General features: G+C 33.0%; 1 protein-coding gene across 10 annotated transcripts in view; it reads right to left on the minus strand.

Annotated features, from left to right (window-relative positions):
• Positions 1-17722, minus strand: part of RUNX1T1 (RUNX1 partner transcriptional co-repressor 1) — a 172122-nt gene that overhangs the window by 3887 nt on the left and 150513 nt on the right. For all 10 annotated transcript variants that reach the window (XM_031946974.1, XM_031946975.1, XM_023496385.1 and 7 more), the window contains 2 exons: positions 13801-13991; positions 1-123 (listed from right to left, as the gene is read on the minus strand). The exon at positions 1-123 is cut by the window's left edge. In XM_031946974.1, the coding sequence (XP_031802834.1) occupies positions 1-123; positions 13801-13991 (314 nt within the window). The remainder of the gene's footprint in view (positions 124-13800; positions 13992-17722) is intronic.

A 17722-nucleotide genomic window follows, 5' to 3' on the forward strand; every position in this document is an offset into this window, starting at 1 on the left:
GGTCTGTCCACAGATGTGATGATGTTTCTCCCAGTCTTTGTGCTGGCAAAATGAGCCACAGTATCTTGCTGTGTTACAACCACTGCAGGTTTCACTTGCTTTACGTCCACAATTCCAGCAACTCTAAAATAGATAAGAGGGAAGAACATTTTAAAATCTACAAACACTGTCATATTCTACTCAAAATCATACCTAGCTTTTTAAAAAATTTGCAAGCACAAAAGATGTGACATACTTTGGGACTGTCCCTACAAATACCATTCACAGAGGTCATCTCAACTTTCTACTAGTAATCATTCTGATGTTAAGTACATTTTTCAGTTTTTAATAGCCAAGCCGCTTTCTCAGCACAAGCACTAATGTCCATTCCACTCATCCCAAAGAACACTCCCTAATTCTTTACTGCTTTTCTGATAGTATCTTCCATGTAATTATCAGCTCATAACATTTCCTCTATAGTATAAACTTATTTTTCTCAAGACTTTCATACAAATTAATTAGGACCTAAAATAACCACAGGCTGCATCATAATATGGAGATGATGCAATATTAGACATTTCATATTTTACTTTGAACTCTGTCCTTAAGTTTGGTTTAGAGAAATCTTTGAGACAAGCCATGAAATGTTTTCATGCTTAGTTTTCCATGCTGTAATTAGGTATTCAATCCATCTTCCCATTATAGTATCAAGATTTTAAAACCATCCAGAATGCTTAGTGCTTTTGAGGAACCTGAAAGATTAAGAACTGAAAGAGTGGACTGGGACTTTTGATAGTTTTTTTTGGGGGGGAGGGGAGCACAATGGACCTAACAAAGAAATTGAGTCACAAATGTTCCCTAAGAAGTCCCATTTAGCTCATTTCCTGACAATGTGTGTGTCAGGAAAAATTTTGATGACAGGTAGAACCTCAGGCAGCTTGTTGCTATGTGATGGTAAAAGCAATAAATATCGTAGTAGGCAGAGAAAAAAAAATGCCCATTCACTTTTGTTTGTTTTATTATATTTTATGATAGTGGGAATAAAGGATTCTGTTTAAAAAGTCATTGAGAGCCTGTCAATCTGACACACTGACATTCTGGTGCAGTTTGTCATTTTTCTTATGCCATTCTGTCAGTCAATAAATGTCAAAGGGATGACTTAACATCAGTGTCTCCTAGCCTCTGTCATGTTGTGAATTCAAGAAGTCACATCTACAGAACACAATTTCCATCTCCCTTTCAATTGGGACCCATCTAGATGTGCTAAGTCCCATGTAAGATGTAGCAGAGGATACCGAGGTGAGTAAGAGCAACATCCCCCTGGCCTTCATTGGGTTTAAAATTAAACTGAGATAAATGCCAAATTAAAATTAAAATTAAGAATTAAGGAAAAGGGCTTATAAAAGGAACACAGGTTCTAGGGATGGGTATAGAAAAAATATTCTATTAAGATGAAAGGAGTGGCCAATCAGGAAAAATATTAAAAAAAAAAAGTCTAATGGATGGGTAGGGCTCTGACAAGTAGTAAAAATGGGGGGAGGTGGAAAAGAATGAAAAGGTGGATCACATTCTGGGTAGAGACAAAACCTAAGCAAAGTGAAGAGGATAACCTCTTTATAAACACTCTTAAGAATATTTTGAGAAGCAAACCAGTTTGACAGATCTTAGGGCACATACAGAAGACCAATATAGATGGATGGACCCAAGAAATAGAGGAGTCAAATTTGAATTTTATATGTGGAATAAGAATTTTAACATGTAGGCAATAGTGAACAATTGAAATCTTTTTTTTTTTTTTTTTTTTTTTTTTTTTTTTGATTAGAAGGGCAGCATCATCAAACTAGGCTGCATAAAGAACTTGGGCCATAGTACTGAAGAGTGAATTCTTAACCAGGAGCTGTTTTGACATTCAATAAAGTCTATAGAATAGTGTTTTTAAATGCATTAAACAAAATACATAAAATTGCAAAGGAAATAAATTCTCCTGAAATATTTATCAGAATATTTTTTTTAAATACAAGTTCATAGACCTCAGGCCAAATCTGCTTTAGAGTAATTTAAGACCCATTAAAAAATAAAAATCAGAAAATTTGACCAATGAAGACAGCTCTTAAATCCGTTATAATTATTGCTAGGTAGTGGGAAAATTCATCCTGCCTGGGGGTATCAGGTCCCCCTTCATCCCTTCCATTTAACTGTCCCAGAAACTAGTTTGGACTATGAAGCTATAGAAAGGCCCACCCCACTGTGGGAAGCCTTTCCCCTTGCATTTTCCCTTTATTCCCTTTCCTGCCTGGGGCTGCCAAAAATCCATCTGGGTTTCTTGACTGTTCAGAGGCTTGAATAAGATGGGAGTCAACAACTCTATTCCTTCTGGCAAGATAGAAGACCACCAGGTCTTACCATCTGTCCTTCCTCTATATCCTGCAGACCCCTCGCACTATCATCTGACCTACTGACCCTAATCTAAGTACCCTTGGGCCTTGCCATCTGCCCTTAAGACTTCTCAGTTTTTCCTTCCTTCCTTCCTGCAGCTGATTTAAAAAAAAAAATTTATTGCCTCCCCCATTTAGAATGTGAGCTCCTTGAGCACCAGAATGGTCTTGCTTTTTCTATTTGTAACCCTAGTGCCTAGTATAAAGCTTTGCATATAGGGTAAGCATTTAACAAATAATTTTTCATTCATTGATTAATTCAAAATAGCTATATGGAAGTCTGGCTGTCAATATCACATAAAGAAAAATAGGATGAAAATTAATAATTGTGACAGACACAAACAGCATTTTTATTCAAATTCAATTAAACTAATTAAAAAAATCTCCAAGGAGACATATTTGATGAGCAGCTTTATTAATGGCAGGTTAAAAGTCCCATCTTCCTTAAAATTAATTGAATCATGTTGCATTGATAATGAATACAGAGATGTGGATTTCTGCCTTCTCAGATTTCCTTCACTTCCTACCTCCATACAAGTTATGACACTCAGTCCCAACGATGAAGTTTGCTTCCTAGAGGTTTAAGACTTTAGAATAATGCCAGCTGATTCTGGAATAAATCCAGCAAATAAGTGAGATTCCTAAACATCAGAAAATCTCAATTACAGGACAGAGACCTAAATCCAAACCAGTATTTTAAGGAAATTAAATCTTTAATCTGAGTCAAGTGGCTTCTTTAGGAAATATCCTGGTGTTAGCTCGATCCTTTCTTGGCAGAGACACATTTTGGCAGATACAAGGGTGGTGACTGCCCAACACTCAATAGCTCCTTCAGATTGAAGTCAGATGTACACAGCATTCTCAATTTAAACTGATTAAACACACAGACTAAACCAGGTAATTACAAATGCATGTGTTGGCAGTTGGGAAAGGGAGGAGACAGAATGGGGACTTGCTTATTTTTTAAAGTGTTTTCAAAGATGGGAATAATTTTACCAAAAAAAAAAAAAAAAAGTCAAATTACACCAAATACAGAAACAGATGTTTGAGGGTAAACTGTTGGGAATTCAGACTTCTTGTCTATCATCACCTGGTTTTGATTCTGGATTCATGGGCTCAGGTTAGTTTCACCTCGATAGAGTACTATTTCAAGATTTTAGAAAACATTAATTTACTACCACTGGGACTTATGTAGTCTGCCTCTCTTATTTTTAAAAAAATCCCTTAATTTCATCTTTATGAAATGTATAACAAAGACTAGGTAATGTTTTGATTTGGTGAAAACTACATTTTTATAGCCTCTGATAGAGCCGAAAAAACAAACAGATAATTTATCAATGTGTGAACAGAATCTTCAATATAGACACCCAAAGCTGTTATTTAAGAGGAAGAAAAAGAAAAACCAATTTGTTGTACTTGGACTCAAATTAAAGCATTCATGTTTCAAAAGTTGGTATGAGTATTTTCCCCTGTGGTGCAATTTTCGTCCATCTCTTTCTGTAAATCATCCAAAGAGAGTCCATGTGGTCCAGAAGAGGTATTCTTAACTGTCAAGCTATCCATTTTCAATGTGTGTCTTCAATGTCCTTTTCCAATCACAAATATCATTATAATATCTTCTCCTGATACCACTTGCACACATGCTCTCCATCATCAGGAACACGACTCAGCCTTACATTGCCAAGTTTTTGCACTACCATTTGAGGTCACCTACAGTTTTGATTCTTCTGTGATCGTGCTGTTTTGTGATTCGTAACCATATGGCACCACTGGGAGAACATTAGGTAGTGTGAAAAAAATGAGCTTTTCGAAGGAGTTCAGCTTGAGATAATTGTAATAAATACTGCACAACTTTTCAACTATAATCCAGTTCTCCTCCTTGACCTATGTATTCAATTCTGGGCCCAGTTCACTGTGTAATACCTGTTCAAGGTATGTATATTACTAATGAACTAAAACAAAATGCTGTCCAATTAACTGAATTTTGTTACCAGGGTGACATAGTTTTTCATACATGTGAATTTGAGAACAATATATTTTAATTACCTGAGGTGGCCCTTTGTATTATGAAAGGTGAGGAACTTTCAGTTAGCACACTGCGAACCACAAATAGGAAATCAGGAATATATGGAATACCTTGGTACTGAGAAGAACATCCTACCTTTTGGGGTACAAATTATTAGACTAGATTCAAATAGTCAATTCGGTATTAGGTAAGTGCAATTGAGTGAATGGGGCCTTAAACAATGAAGATCTACAAGCCATCTACTAATAGAGTAGACACTGACTTGGAAGCAGAGAAATAAAAAATCACTAATTACTTAAATTCAGACCACAATAAAGAAGGCTATTCAAGGTAGAATGCACCTACAAATCATACTAGTTCCTAAGTAAATTGCTGTTCACAGAAGTGACAAAGACAAAGATGGTATAATATCAGTAAACGTGTCCAAGATCCTAGTTTAAAAAAAAAACAAAACTATAGCACTATATAGCCAAAAAATTATCTACTAGCAATAATTCCATCATAATTAGGAATCATAACAGAGAAGGATGAATAGTTCAACATTAGATAACAATTAACATCATTAATCATATTAAAAGCAAAAAAAAAAAAAAAACCCACTTCAAATTATTTGATTGTGTTCAGAAATGGGGAGGAGGAAAGAGCACAAGAGCACCAGCATAAGTTTTAACAAATTATAATATTCATTTAATGCTAAAAACCCTATAAAGTTTAGACTTAAAAGCAAGGAAGCTTCCTTTTCCCTACTGTTATGATACAGTTCCAGAAATGTTAATGATGGCAAGGAAAAAAGAAACATAATCACAGACATAGAAGATACACAACTCTAGAGACACAGTAAAAGGAATTTACTTAGATAATGAAAAGTTTCAGTAAATGAATACGATGCAAAATTAAACCATAACATTAATAGCAAAGACAAAATTCAAACAGAAATGATAGAAAGGGAAATCTCATTCAAAGAAATCATAAAGCAAATAAAACACTAGTCAATATACCTTACAGAAATAAAATTATAAACTGTACTTTAAGAAAAAGATGAATAGTTTGGAGTGATGTTCATGGCTTGAGATTGGGCTATGTCAATATAAAAACAAAGAAAAAACCCAAAAAATTAATTTGCAAATTTAGTATTATACTAATCAAACTATGAAGTGATTATATAGGAGTAGACAAAATAGTATTAAGAAGAATCGTCACTGGAAAAAAAGGAAGAAAATAGAAGTAACAAAGGAGAAGTACTTCTAAACATTGACTTTCATTATTATAAAGTGGTAATCATCAAAATCACTGTCACTGATTTAAAAAAAAAAAAAGGAGGAGAAATAATGGAACTCTATAACCTAGTGTTCAATAAACTTAAGAATACAAATTACTTGAAGGAGAATTCTTTATCTGCCAAAAACTACTGGGAAAACAACAAAGTAGTATGAAAGAAATCAAATTTTTACTATTTATACCATATAAATGGACCATCAAAATGGACTCATGACCTAAATGTTAAAAGTCACCCCTATTCTTTCCACCCAAAATGGATCACATCCTTTTCATAGCCAAGGGGAAGATTATTTACCATAAAAAAATCTAATACTTTAGAAGAAAATTTTTGATTATAGGAAATTAAAAAGTCTTTAAATAAATCAATATAACTAGGATAAAATGGCAAATTATTTATTGTTAAACAAAAAAAAAAATCAAAACCCCAAAACCCTATCAAAAAGCACTAATCTATCAAAGGGATTTGAACATAAATATAACGGAACTACCATCAAATGATGTTAACAGTTCTCAAAAGAAATTCACATTGTTAGCAAACTATGAGATTGTTCTGCATCACTAATAAAAAAATGCAAATAAAAATAGATCTGAGGTTTTATCTAACACCTAGTAAATTTGAAAAGATAATAGACTAACTTAAATAGGAAAAGATAGGCACATAAATACATTATTGGTAGAGCTGAAAATTTCTTCAACCCTTCTGGAAATCAATTTGGCATTATGCTAATAAAATGACTAAAATGTCATATGGTTCAAACTGTTTCTATATATCTTAAAATCATAGATTGAAAAGTTTCCACATCCACTGAAATATTCCAAGCAGCATTTTTTAATTATAGCAGATAATATGAAACAAGGGAAATGCCCATTGATAGTTAATAAACAAATGAATATAATTATTACTGCAGTTTAAGAAATCATCAATATAAAGAATTCAGGAAACATGAAAAAACCTGTATCAAAAATTACAGTGAATGTAACAAAATCAAGGTAACAATATGCACAACATATTTACATAAACATAATTAATTTTTATAATTAGTTGTTTGGCCTCAAATAAGAGATAAGAATGTACATCTAGGCAAATAAGTCTCTCAGCCTACCAAGGAACAATGTGACTAACGGAAATAATACTAATTGACATTTTTATGGAGCTTTTATGTTTGCAAAGCACTTCATATTTTCTCATTTGAGATCTATTACAGGCCTGTAACATATGTACTAAAGGCATTAGGTCCTACTGAAGGGAAAAAAAGTCTTGAGGCTCACAGAATTATGTGACCTGCCCAGAATCATAATTAATAGAGGCAGAATTTAAAAGCAAGCCGTCCTGATTCCAAGACCATTCATTAACCTATCTACTGCGTCAAACAGTACCTCTGAAACACATCAACATTCTGAATAACCGAGAACAAATTTTATTCACATTTATTTTTCATTGATCAAAGGCACCCATTCCTCAATTGTTTCATTATCTCTTAGAGTTATGGAAAATATGAGTAAAATGGGCTTAATTCAAAAAATAAGTCTGAAAGAGTTGGGGTACAAATCAGAAGCACAACAACAGAGCCCAGGTCTCCTACCTGAATGAGTTATATACACAAGACTTACATACTTTAATGAAATTTGAAGTTGACTTGAGTGTTTTGTTCTATTCTATTACCCAGACTCATGGGGTGAGAACTTCAAAAGATCTTATAAATTATTATTCTGGGGGCAGCTAGGTGGTACAGTGGATAGAGCACCAGCCCTGAAGTCAGGAGGACCTGAGTTCAAATCTGATCTCAGACACTTAATAATCCCTAGCTGTGTGACCCTTGGCAAGTCACTTAACCCCAATTGCTTCAGCAAAATATATATATTCTGGCCTCATTTTAAAAAGGAAAAACCAGGCATAAGTAATAATTATGCTCCTCTAATACCAAACTAATACTCTTTCCAGTATACTATTTGAGGGTGTTTTTCCTAATATATTTGCTTCATATTGGCAACTCACATTCACTATTCCTAAAAGAAGGTACTGGTACAGCAATTCCAATGGCTCATGGGGAGGGGTGGGAAAGTTAAGTTTAGATATAATCAATAGCTGTCTCAGTATTGTGGTCAGGGCATTATGTCCTAAGACACTTTGGGGACTCACTGATTGGGGTACTATTGTATTCTTGTATCTCTGAGGGTTTTTCCAAATCAATTCTCCTGACTTGGGCTAAGTTTCCTGACTTTGACAAAACTGCCCTTACAGTGGCTCCAGCTCCTGGTTATCTTGTTTATGACATGGTTTATAACATGCCATCCTATATAGAAAGAAGGCATGTAGTTATGTCACAGGTATTCAATTTAAAATATTGCTGAAATTTAGTGAAATATAAAAGGTAAACATAATGCATTCATCATTATTAATTACTTGGATATGTATATTCCGTAAAACTCCCTATCAAATTAACTCTATCTGTTACTACCAATAAAACAGGCATTTATTAAAGGCTGTGCCAAATATAAATATAATAATAAATATAAATTTAAATAAATAATGTAAATAAATGAAGCAATCCTTATTTTTACGGAGATTGCTCTTTTAAAAAGACTCTTAATAATAATTATTATTTACACATTTATAAGGGGCAACTCAGTGAGGTTAGATAGGGCAGGTAGAGATCTGGAAACTGGGATAAGAAAGATTAAATGAATAAATTCTGATTCTAAGTTGGTCTTTAAATTCTCTAATAGCTGACTTGGTTATCATGGTTGGTCATTTCACAGACAAAATTTAAATGTTTCAAAGTTTTTTGTCTTTATAATGCTATTATTATATAAATTGTTTTACTGTTTCTAAATTATTTTACCCGGTATTTGTTCACATATATCTTCCCATTAAAAAATAAAAGCTGTCCTCTTCATCATTTCTCAGAGCACAATAGAATTCCATTACATTTGTATTTCATAATTTGATGCTTATCAATTTTCTGCCTCAAGTTTTTTCCTGAATCTCTCTAAAGTATCTGCTACACAGCTGCGAAAGGGCCCTTAAGCATACATTTGACTATGTCATTCTCCTATTCAAACTTCAATGGCTCCCCATAAGTTTCCTGGATAAAATATAAATTGTTTATAGTATTTAAAGTCCACCAACACCTAAAGCAAACTTATCTTTCCAACCTCATTCTACATTACTTCCTTAGATGTATTTTGCAATTCAACCAAACTGTCCTCTTCCCTGGAATATGCTCTCAATCCTCAACAAGTCAAAAATGATCTCTCTTACTTAAAAGTGCAGCTCAGACATCACCCTCTGTTCCCAATTACCCCAACTACCAATGCCTTCTTCCCCTAACTACCATATATTTATTTGAATTTATTCTCTTTTTATTTATGTTTGTACTTTCCCCTCTTTTGGAATGTAGTGTTCTTGAGAATTACTACTTATTTTATACTTAGTTTTTGAGGGGAAAAGACTTGCTCAGCACCTAAAATAACAGGGCCTCATGTGCACAGAGCTGATTCTTCACAAATAATGGTTGATATGTGTGTACACATCTCTCTATAAATACACATATGTAAAAGGATACTTTTATGTTATATTATTAGTGCTACACAATAAGAAAACTTTTTCCTAGCTCCTATTTTAACTTCAAATTGTCTACAATTAGTAGATTTGTAAAGGCCTGACCAAGTCTTACTCTTTAAAGTTCTTCATTGCCAAGTCTAAAGAAGTCATCCATTTCCATGTAGTTTTCTACAGTCTCTGGAACCCACTGGTTACCAGTTCTTTGTTTCTGGAAGTAAGGGTCAATTAGGAGACTTTAAGCCGCTGGTTTCCACTATCAGGACGCAGCAGCCTCTGGCAATGTTAAGGAGATATATTTGTTCAGTGCTGCTATTTTAGAAGGGCCACTGAACAGCCCTTTTTGAGTGGACTGTGTTCAGTTCATCTCTTTGTAAATTGTGGCTAGAAGGTGACAGTTTTACTGCTGCAGGTACACATCAATTTGGTGACTCAAAACTCACAGCAGTCCAGTGGTGTAGTATAGTTTATCTTGGATTATTTGGTTAAGGTCCCACTAATAATCAATAGCAAGGGGGAAACAAAGTTAATCTGAAAGAATTTCTTAGAAGCAGGAAGGAAATTTACAGGTTAATTTGTTATTCAAAATCCTTCTCAAAGACTAATGAAATACAGGCACAAAGCAAGCTGGAGAAGTAGTTTAAAATCACCAGTTTAACAGTAAAAGATACTTAGGTAATTTTAAGTAAAAAAATAAAATTATCATATGAAAGACATGAAAATGTTTGGTGGAACACAAGATTATGTCAGTTATTAAGGCTTTCTATAACCTGGATGAAGAGTTTCCTGTCCACATTACATTTCTTATTGATTTGGACTTTTTTTTAATATAATCCTGTGGGAAGAATATTCCACCTTCTTCTTTCTTTGATCTGACCCCTACTTGTTAATGTTTGTGGGGTTTCATAACACCATGCATCCTTTTTCCTCTTAATGTAGCCGAAGCAATTGGAGAAACTTTAACACTTTGCTTTTTTATAGCACTGAGCAAGTTTTCAAAATGCTTTTCATGTACTGAATATTTTATTTCAGTCTCATAAACACCACCCCCTTACCCCCATCCCAAACCTACTTTGCAGATGAGAAAACTGAGGCTTCTAAAGATGAAAGTCAAATTACAAATTGTTGGGCATTTTAAAAGAACATTTTCTTCTAGTTAGAAAAAAGGTCCAGTTTATGAAATTGCAGGTTTCAGGTGCAAATTCTCTCCTTTCCTTTGCTAATTTTGATTAAACACAAAGGAGCTAAATGGTACAGTGGAAAGAGTGCTAGAATCAAGAAGGTTCTTCTTTCCGAGTTCAAATTTGACCTCAGAAACTTACTAGCTGTGTGATGTTGGGGCAGTCACTTACCCCCATTTGCCTCAGTTTTCTCATCTGCAAAATGAGCTGGAGAAGGAAATGCAAATCACTCCAGTATCTTTGCTAAGAAAACCCTAAAAGGAGTGGGGAAGCATTGAAATTACTGCACAACAATAAATCAATCAATTATCCACAAATTATCATTTGTTTCCTACATGTTCTTTATGAAAATCTTGCTTCTTATGATTATGAAGTTTGCAGATCCTAAAAAAAAAAAACACCATTTTTTGTATTGAGTAATCACAACACAAAGGGGATAGCAATCCTAAGCAAGAAGGGGATGAGACTAAGCATTGAGATAGTGCCCACTATGTGCCAGACATTGTGCCAAATGGTTTTTAGAAATACTATCTCATTTGGGATAAGTGGGAAATGTTTTATAACATATATATAACCTTTTGCAATAAACCTTGAAAAATATCTGTAAGTCAAGTTCTCCTCTCATAGAGGACAAACAGCAATATTCAAGTGACTTCATACACAAAGTGTCATCACAAATATCGAAGTAAGCATCTTAAAATACATATATTCTGTGTATCTGCTTTCAATATTCCCCAACACTATTTATGTAGTCAGGCTCCCCATTTTTGTATTAAGTATAGACATTTAGTAAATGGCAAACAGGCATAACATGCTATCAAAATAAAGGTGAAGCACATGCCAGCAAAAGTCATATGTATGGGGATGTCTGGAGCAAAATAGAAACTACTGATATAAGCAACCACAAAAAGAGCCTTTGAGAAAAAAATAGAGGAAGTGGGACTTGATGGCATCCAAGGAATTAACAATATAGAGCTTAGGAAGCACTAAATTTTGCATAATTCATGCAGAATGACTATGAGAAAAAGAATAGCAGCTCAAAGGATTCATTTATTAAACAAGTATTTATTATGGGCTGAGCAGTATACTATCATAGATGCTTGGGATGAAGAACAAAAGAAACAGTTTTCCTTCAAGAAGCTCATATTCTTTTAGGACTAACTCCAATGTGGTGCAGGAGTACTTTGAGAAAAATAAATGGTGGTCCCCCACTACTTCTTCAGTCATTCCACAAAACAATGAATGATACTAATAAATGATGTGAAAGACGTCACACATCCCAAGTCATTAACTTTAAAGTTGAGAGGAACCTTATAGTATATTCAGTTAGGTCGTCTTACTTTATGAAGGATGTAACGTAGCCTAGACATGAACAGATTTGTCTAAAATCTCACAATTAGCAAGTTGGAGAGAATGAAGTAGGATCAATGTCCTCTGACTTATTTGTTACACTCCACAACACATGGCTGTGTATTCATTTGTACATATTTTGGAGCTAAAGAAAAACTATGGACTCTGAAAGAAGATACCATATTACTTTGAGAATGTAAGAACTTAATTCAAAGTTTCTTCTTAGATATATCTTTGGACTTTTGTGCATAATTTTAACATACAAAATATCCTAAAGGTACCTATGAAAGTTCTAATAACAACAGCATATCACAGTACTACTGCTAGAACACAGAGCAAGACATTTTCTTTTCACACAAAGACGCTAATAAAAAAAATAAAAACAAAGTTCTTGAATATCTTAGCTATAAGATGACAATAAAATTGAATTTATGTCTGGTTTAATTCGGCAATGGAATAGTCAGTAGTTAAAGGGTAGATAAACTTCCCCTCGTCTCTCTTTTCCTGAGAAACTTTCAGATGTTGAAAATCAATTCCTTTTGTCTCCTTGTTATTCATCTGCTACACATTAAATAGAAACTCTGGGTATCTCGTGATCCCACAGGGTCTTTCATCTCTAGAGAAGCCTGGTACAAATTAAATCCTTTCTCTCTCTCTCTCTCTCTCTCTCTCTCTCTCTCTCTCTCTCTCATTATAGATATGTATTGTAGCAGGCCATTGATTTATCAGCTCAAGCTTTTTGTTAGTTCAGCTTGGTGTGACTAGCTAATCGTGATCTTTCAAGTGAAGCTGCTCCTTCATAGGGCTTCAGATGCTTCAACTCTTGACTCTAGCATTTTACTAGATTGCTCTGATTATTTTTCAAAATATTTTTTCAAAGGCACAGTTTTATATACTGTATTATACACTTACAGGTCCTTGTGATAATGCCATCTAGGCAATTAGCTCCATTTTATATATAAACATATAAATCACTGTACAAGAACAACAGTTTATGAGAGCAATATTTTCTGATGGCAATATCCCACTATGAAAGGATCATCATAATGGTTATTACAAAGAATATGGAAATAAAAAATGTGCATTAGATCACTTGGAAATATTTAATTGAAGTAAAAATGTTATTAGAGTTAGACTAAAGGGACCTTCTTAATGAAAATTCTTTTTTGTATATCAATTTTAATATTTCATAAGGCTCTTCATTTTTTCCAGGTCTTCATTTAAAAAGAAATGAAATTTCATTTTACCCCAAACACTTAAGTATGAGCAATAACTATATTATTCTTTCACCATTAACTTCCTGTTGCATACACTGTCATATGCCCTTCCCTCCCATACAGAAATTTCAAAGCTTCTTATCTTGTTCAAGTCTACAGAGAGGTTTACCATTTCATTCCAACCTTATTCTTTATCATTTTTCATTTTATCTTCTTTCTACCAGATGTTATTCACCACACCCATAAGTTTACACATAATCCCTGTAGCTGACATAAAAATCCAAATCAAGGAAAATGTTCATCTTCCTACTTTACTCACTTAATCTTTTGAGAACTCTGTACTATACCAAATATCTTTATTATTGGATTCCTTTTTGGTATGAAGACAAACATAAACACAGAGCTCTAATCTAGATTTAGTTACTAAATTGAATTTTGTGGAATTTTACCAAAATTTAATCTTATCAGTTCATCCATGAAACCCAACAAAATATCTTAATTTGTGAACAAATTAGCATATTCTTTAAGATAGAGTACAAAAACAAATGGCAGTTAGCACTTGATCTTTGATATCCATATGCAAGTTATAATGTCAAACTCTTTCAAAATTTCAAATGCACTGTCAGACTAAGAGAGGGAAAACAAGATATTTGTATTTCTGACTTCAACAGATGCCCAAATTCAAGCTACAAAAGATTATCTTAAATTAAAGCTTCTTCTCTTCAAGGACTTGGATAAAGGGCCATTTTCAAGGTTCCAACTGAAGTCTTACCTCACTTGAATCTTCCTGTTGGTTGATAACAGCCAGGGCATCCTCAGCGGCCTGCCTCTTTGCTTCTGCAACTGTTCGCTCCATTTTGGCTCTCTCTGAAGTTATCATGTCATGGGCCTTCCGCTCTGCCTCTGACACAGCCTTTTGCAACTCAGTCATAGCTTGACGTTTTACTTCGTTGACTGCTTCCTCTATAAAAAAACAAAACCCCCAAAGGGAAAGTCTGCAAATCAGTGGATTATGGTTTATCTATGAAGGAGTATTATAAAAAATATACTGTGAATCATCTGAAGTTTACACATTTCTAGATGCATCAAAACTCCACAAAATCCTAAAAAAAATTATTTTTTTTTGAGTATTCTGAAGCAATTCCGTGAATAGCTACCAGAATTTCTCTATGATGTTTTACCTATTGGACACCTTCAACATCATCTTATTTTCCAAACTTAACATTTTCTTTTCACTCTATAGCAAAGAAAAACAGAGTTCAGTATTTATTTAATATCAATGTTTAATCTCCCTGAGTTGAATCAAGCTTTTGGTCACCCAGAGCAAGAAGATTAGGCTTCTAATACAAAATGACTATGCCAGTTATTAAAGATTACTGGGGAGGCCCTGTGTACTTCATACTTGTGATATATTTCATATTCTTTATATTAAACTTTTTACATCACTAGTATAAAAGAAAATAGCAAGTTGAAACATTTTTTATATTATTATTAATAGTTTGCAATCTTCTTTTGAGAATTACTTGTTTATGTGATTTAATCACATGTCTATGTTTTCTTTATATATTTCCCTTAGGGGGTGTGTGTGTGTGTGTGTGTGTGTGTGTAATCTCTTAGATATCAAACTCTTCAATGCATTAATTGGCTTTGCTAACTTCCTCCCCACACACACTCCTCCCTCTTTAAAAATATTCTTTATTTTATGAGATGGCTCTCTAGGAGGGTAAAGGAAGAATTTTAGGCAATGCAAAAACCAAAAAAAAAATAATTATATAAAATACTTAAATATCTTCCTTTGTGTACTTATCAAAACAGACAGGAAATATGTATAAATGCATGTAATAGGCATACATATGCATACTCTAAAACATCAACCCATGTATATATCTATAAATATATGTATGTACAATCTCCTTTAAAACCCACTCCAATTTTTCTTCTAATTGAAAAATTAAATAGATAATACTGAAAAGATAACTCATAATAGCAATTAGGTTAATGCAGACCTTTTAAAGAAAATCAATGATGAAACAGACAATACAGCTTTACTTCTTCTGTAATCATTTCCTGAGAGTTAGTAAGGGGGAAGGGATATACATGTTCTATGATAGGAAAATATTGAAATTTACTACTGCTTTTTGAATTATACTTTCCATTTTCAAATTTCAAATAATCACTGCCATCTTCAACCAAACATCCATTTTTTAAAAATTAATTTACTACACAACAAACATACTTTATTACAGCATAGGAGAAAATATTCTTGTTTTACATCTTTCATATATGACTGAAAGAAAATACAAGCTGTCAAACTTGTTATTCAGTTTAGATCTAAAAAGAGTGCAAAGAATCTACTAATGTACAATCATACAACTGACAACTACAAGTCATTTCCCTTTTAAAAAATTAACTATTCTAATTAACAAGGGAAAATATCCTCCCTCTGAATTAGTTTATCTAATTTTCATCTTTATTCAAAGCAAAATGACAATGATTAATTGAAAATTTAATAAGCAGTAATTATTAACTTGGCAAACGTAGTACCAATTAACACTCTATTAAAACTAATTATGACATGTTTCATTCAAGTGTTTGCACTTAATTGTTTCACCCACTTAAAAGCACCTTAATTAAATGTTCTGTTTAATTAAAAACATAGATTCCTAATAAAAATGTTTTACTGTAGATTAAAAATGTAAGAGTTACAAGTACTCCTCTGCTTGCCTAGTTTTCTAAGCTTTGTTTGACATACCTACAGTGCACAGTTTATGCAATCATCAAAAACCATCACCTAGCAATCAGTTGCCATGACACTTGTAACCTGATTTCTTAGAGCAGCAGTCTTTAAATTATCTAAACTCTACAAACCCAAAGGTATGAAGAATTAAAGGACACCTTTTCTAATTAAAGCATGTAATAATTATATGGGATTTTTAAAAATATGCTCTCAAAACAAAAATTTTGCCAAAACAAAATTACAAAAAAGCTGTGGGCACATCTTATCTCCACTCACTATCCAAGCATAAATGAATTGGATGGCAGGGACAAATAAGGGGGAACTTAAAGTGGGGAGAGAATAAGGATTGAGGGAAGTCCTACTCTTCTTCCATACAGTAAAAGCTTAATTTACTTTGAATATTCAAGGTGAATTAAAATTCTAAGTGGCAATACAGGACAATAATTTTTGCTTACGATCAAAGCTGCAGCTTGACTAATTGTGTATGCAAATCAGGCAATTTATATTTAAATTATGCATTCCTATTCTAGTCCCACAGGCATATACAGATCAGCAAAGAGAATTGGTAGGACATTGGCAAGGTGCTTGAATATTTATTACCAACTGCAAACATCCTCTGATCACTTGAAAAGAAATATACAGAAGAAAACATACAGATGCAATTTTATAAGCATTTTAATGTGAGAAAGCTCAAATTTTAGAAAGACTTTATTCTGAGATTTGCTTTGGAGAGTTGTTTATAAAGTTTGGAAAGTAATTGGTCTAACACTCATCATTTGGTAAAAATTTCAATTTCCAAAAACTTGTATGGTGTGCTTTCTGTTTATAATAAAATCTCTTACAATTACAATTTTTATATTGAGAGAGGTATACTGGTTCAAATTTTATGCAAAGTTGTTTTATACTTATGAAAGTTTTTTGATTCAATGTTTTATTGAGGCATTAATATAAAGACATCACTTATATTTTGCTCTAATCTTAAGGAAAGCATAATACTTCTACTGCAAAAAATTAACAAGCTGGTTTTTATCTATGGTTTTCAATGAAGCATTCCAAAGTTTTGCTCCAAACAATATAGAGTCCAAAAATTAATATATATTTGCATAGAAATATACATTCCTACATTGCTACAAGTTAAAAAGACTTTAATAAAAATGTGTGAGTGTCAGATGAAGGCAAAGGTCACAATTTTTATATCATATATACCAACATGGAATATGCCCTATACATTATTATTTCATTTTATCACAAACTTATATTTAGAAACCTGCCAAGAAATGAATCCAGTAAATAGATAATCCAAAATTTTAAGTAAAATTATATTTTGTTTAAAAATGAAAATCCCTTCGATTTTCTTAAGCATTCTGAAAGACTGTTATATTAAAAAAATAAAAATTAATCTGAATGATTAACAAAAGTAATATTTTAAACAAAGCACCAAAACTGATAGCAGTGACATATAGTTCTTCCTTCCTCAGGAATAACACAAATTCAACTAAGGTATTTTTTTTCCCTTCTTCTAATACCTCTCTTAACCCCAATCCAAAATTACATGCAGAAGAGGTTTTAAGGAAGAGAAAATAGAAAAGGGAGGAAAGCAGGGAAAGGAGGAAGATAAAAATGGACATTTCATCTTCAATTTTGTGTCTACTTCCAATTGCTTACCACTTAAGGTAGACTTTTTGGGCTATAGCTACTCAAATGGACTTTATAATAAAGGTGGTATATATTGAGAAAATCTGCTCCCAGTTAATAGTAGTCAAAGACATGAGTAGAAAATATAACAAAAGGAAGTGGAATTATACAATAGGTTACTGTCAGATGTTTTGTTTGTTCTTTCTTTCTAAGGTATTAAAATTTTTATTTTATTTTTGTTTGTTTTGTTGCTGAGGCATTTGGGGTTAAGTGACTTGCCCCCACAGTCACACAGCTAAGAAGTGTTAAGTATCTGAGATCA

Source organism: Sarcophilus harrisii, chromosome 1, assembly GCF_902635505.1.
Source record: "Sarcophilus harrisii chromosome 1, mSarHar1.11, whole genome shotgun sequence".
Lineage (NCBI taxonomy): Eukaryota > Metazoa > Chordata > Mammalia > Dasyuromorphia > Dasyuridae > Sarcophilus > Sarcophilus harrisii.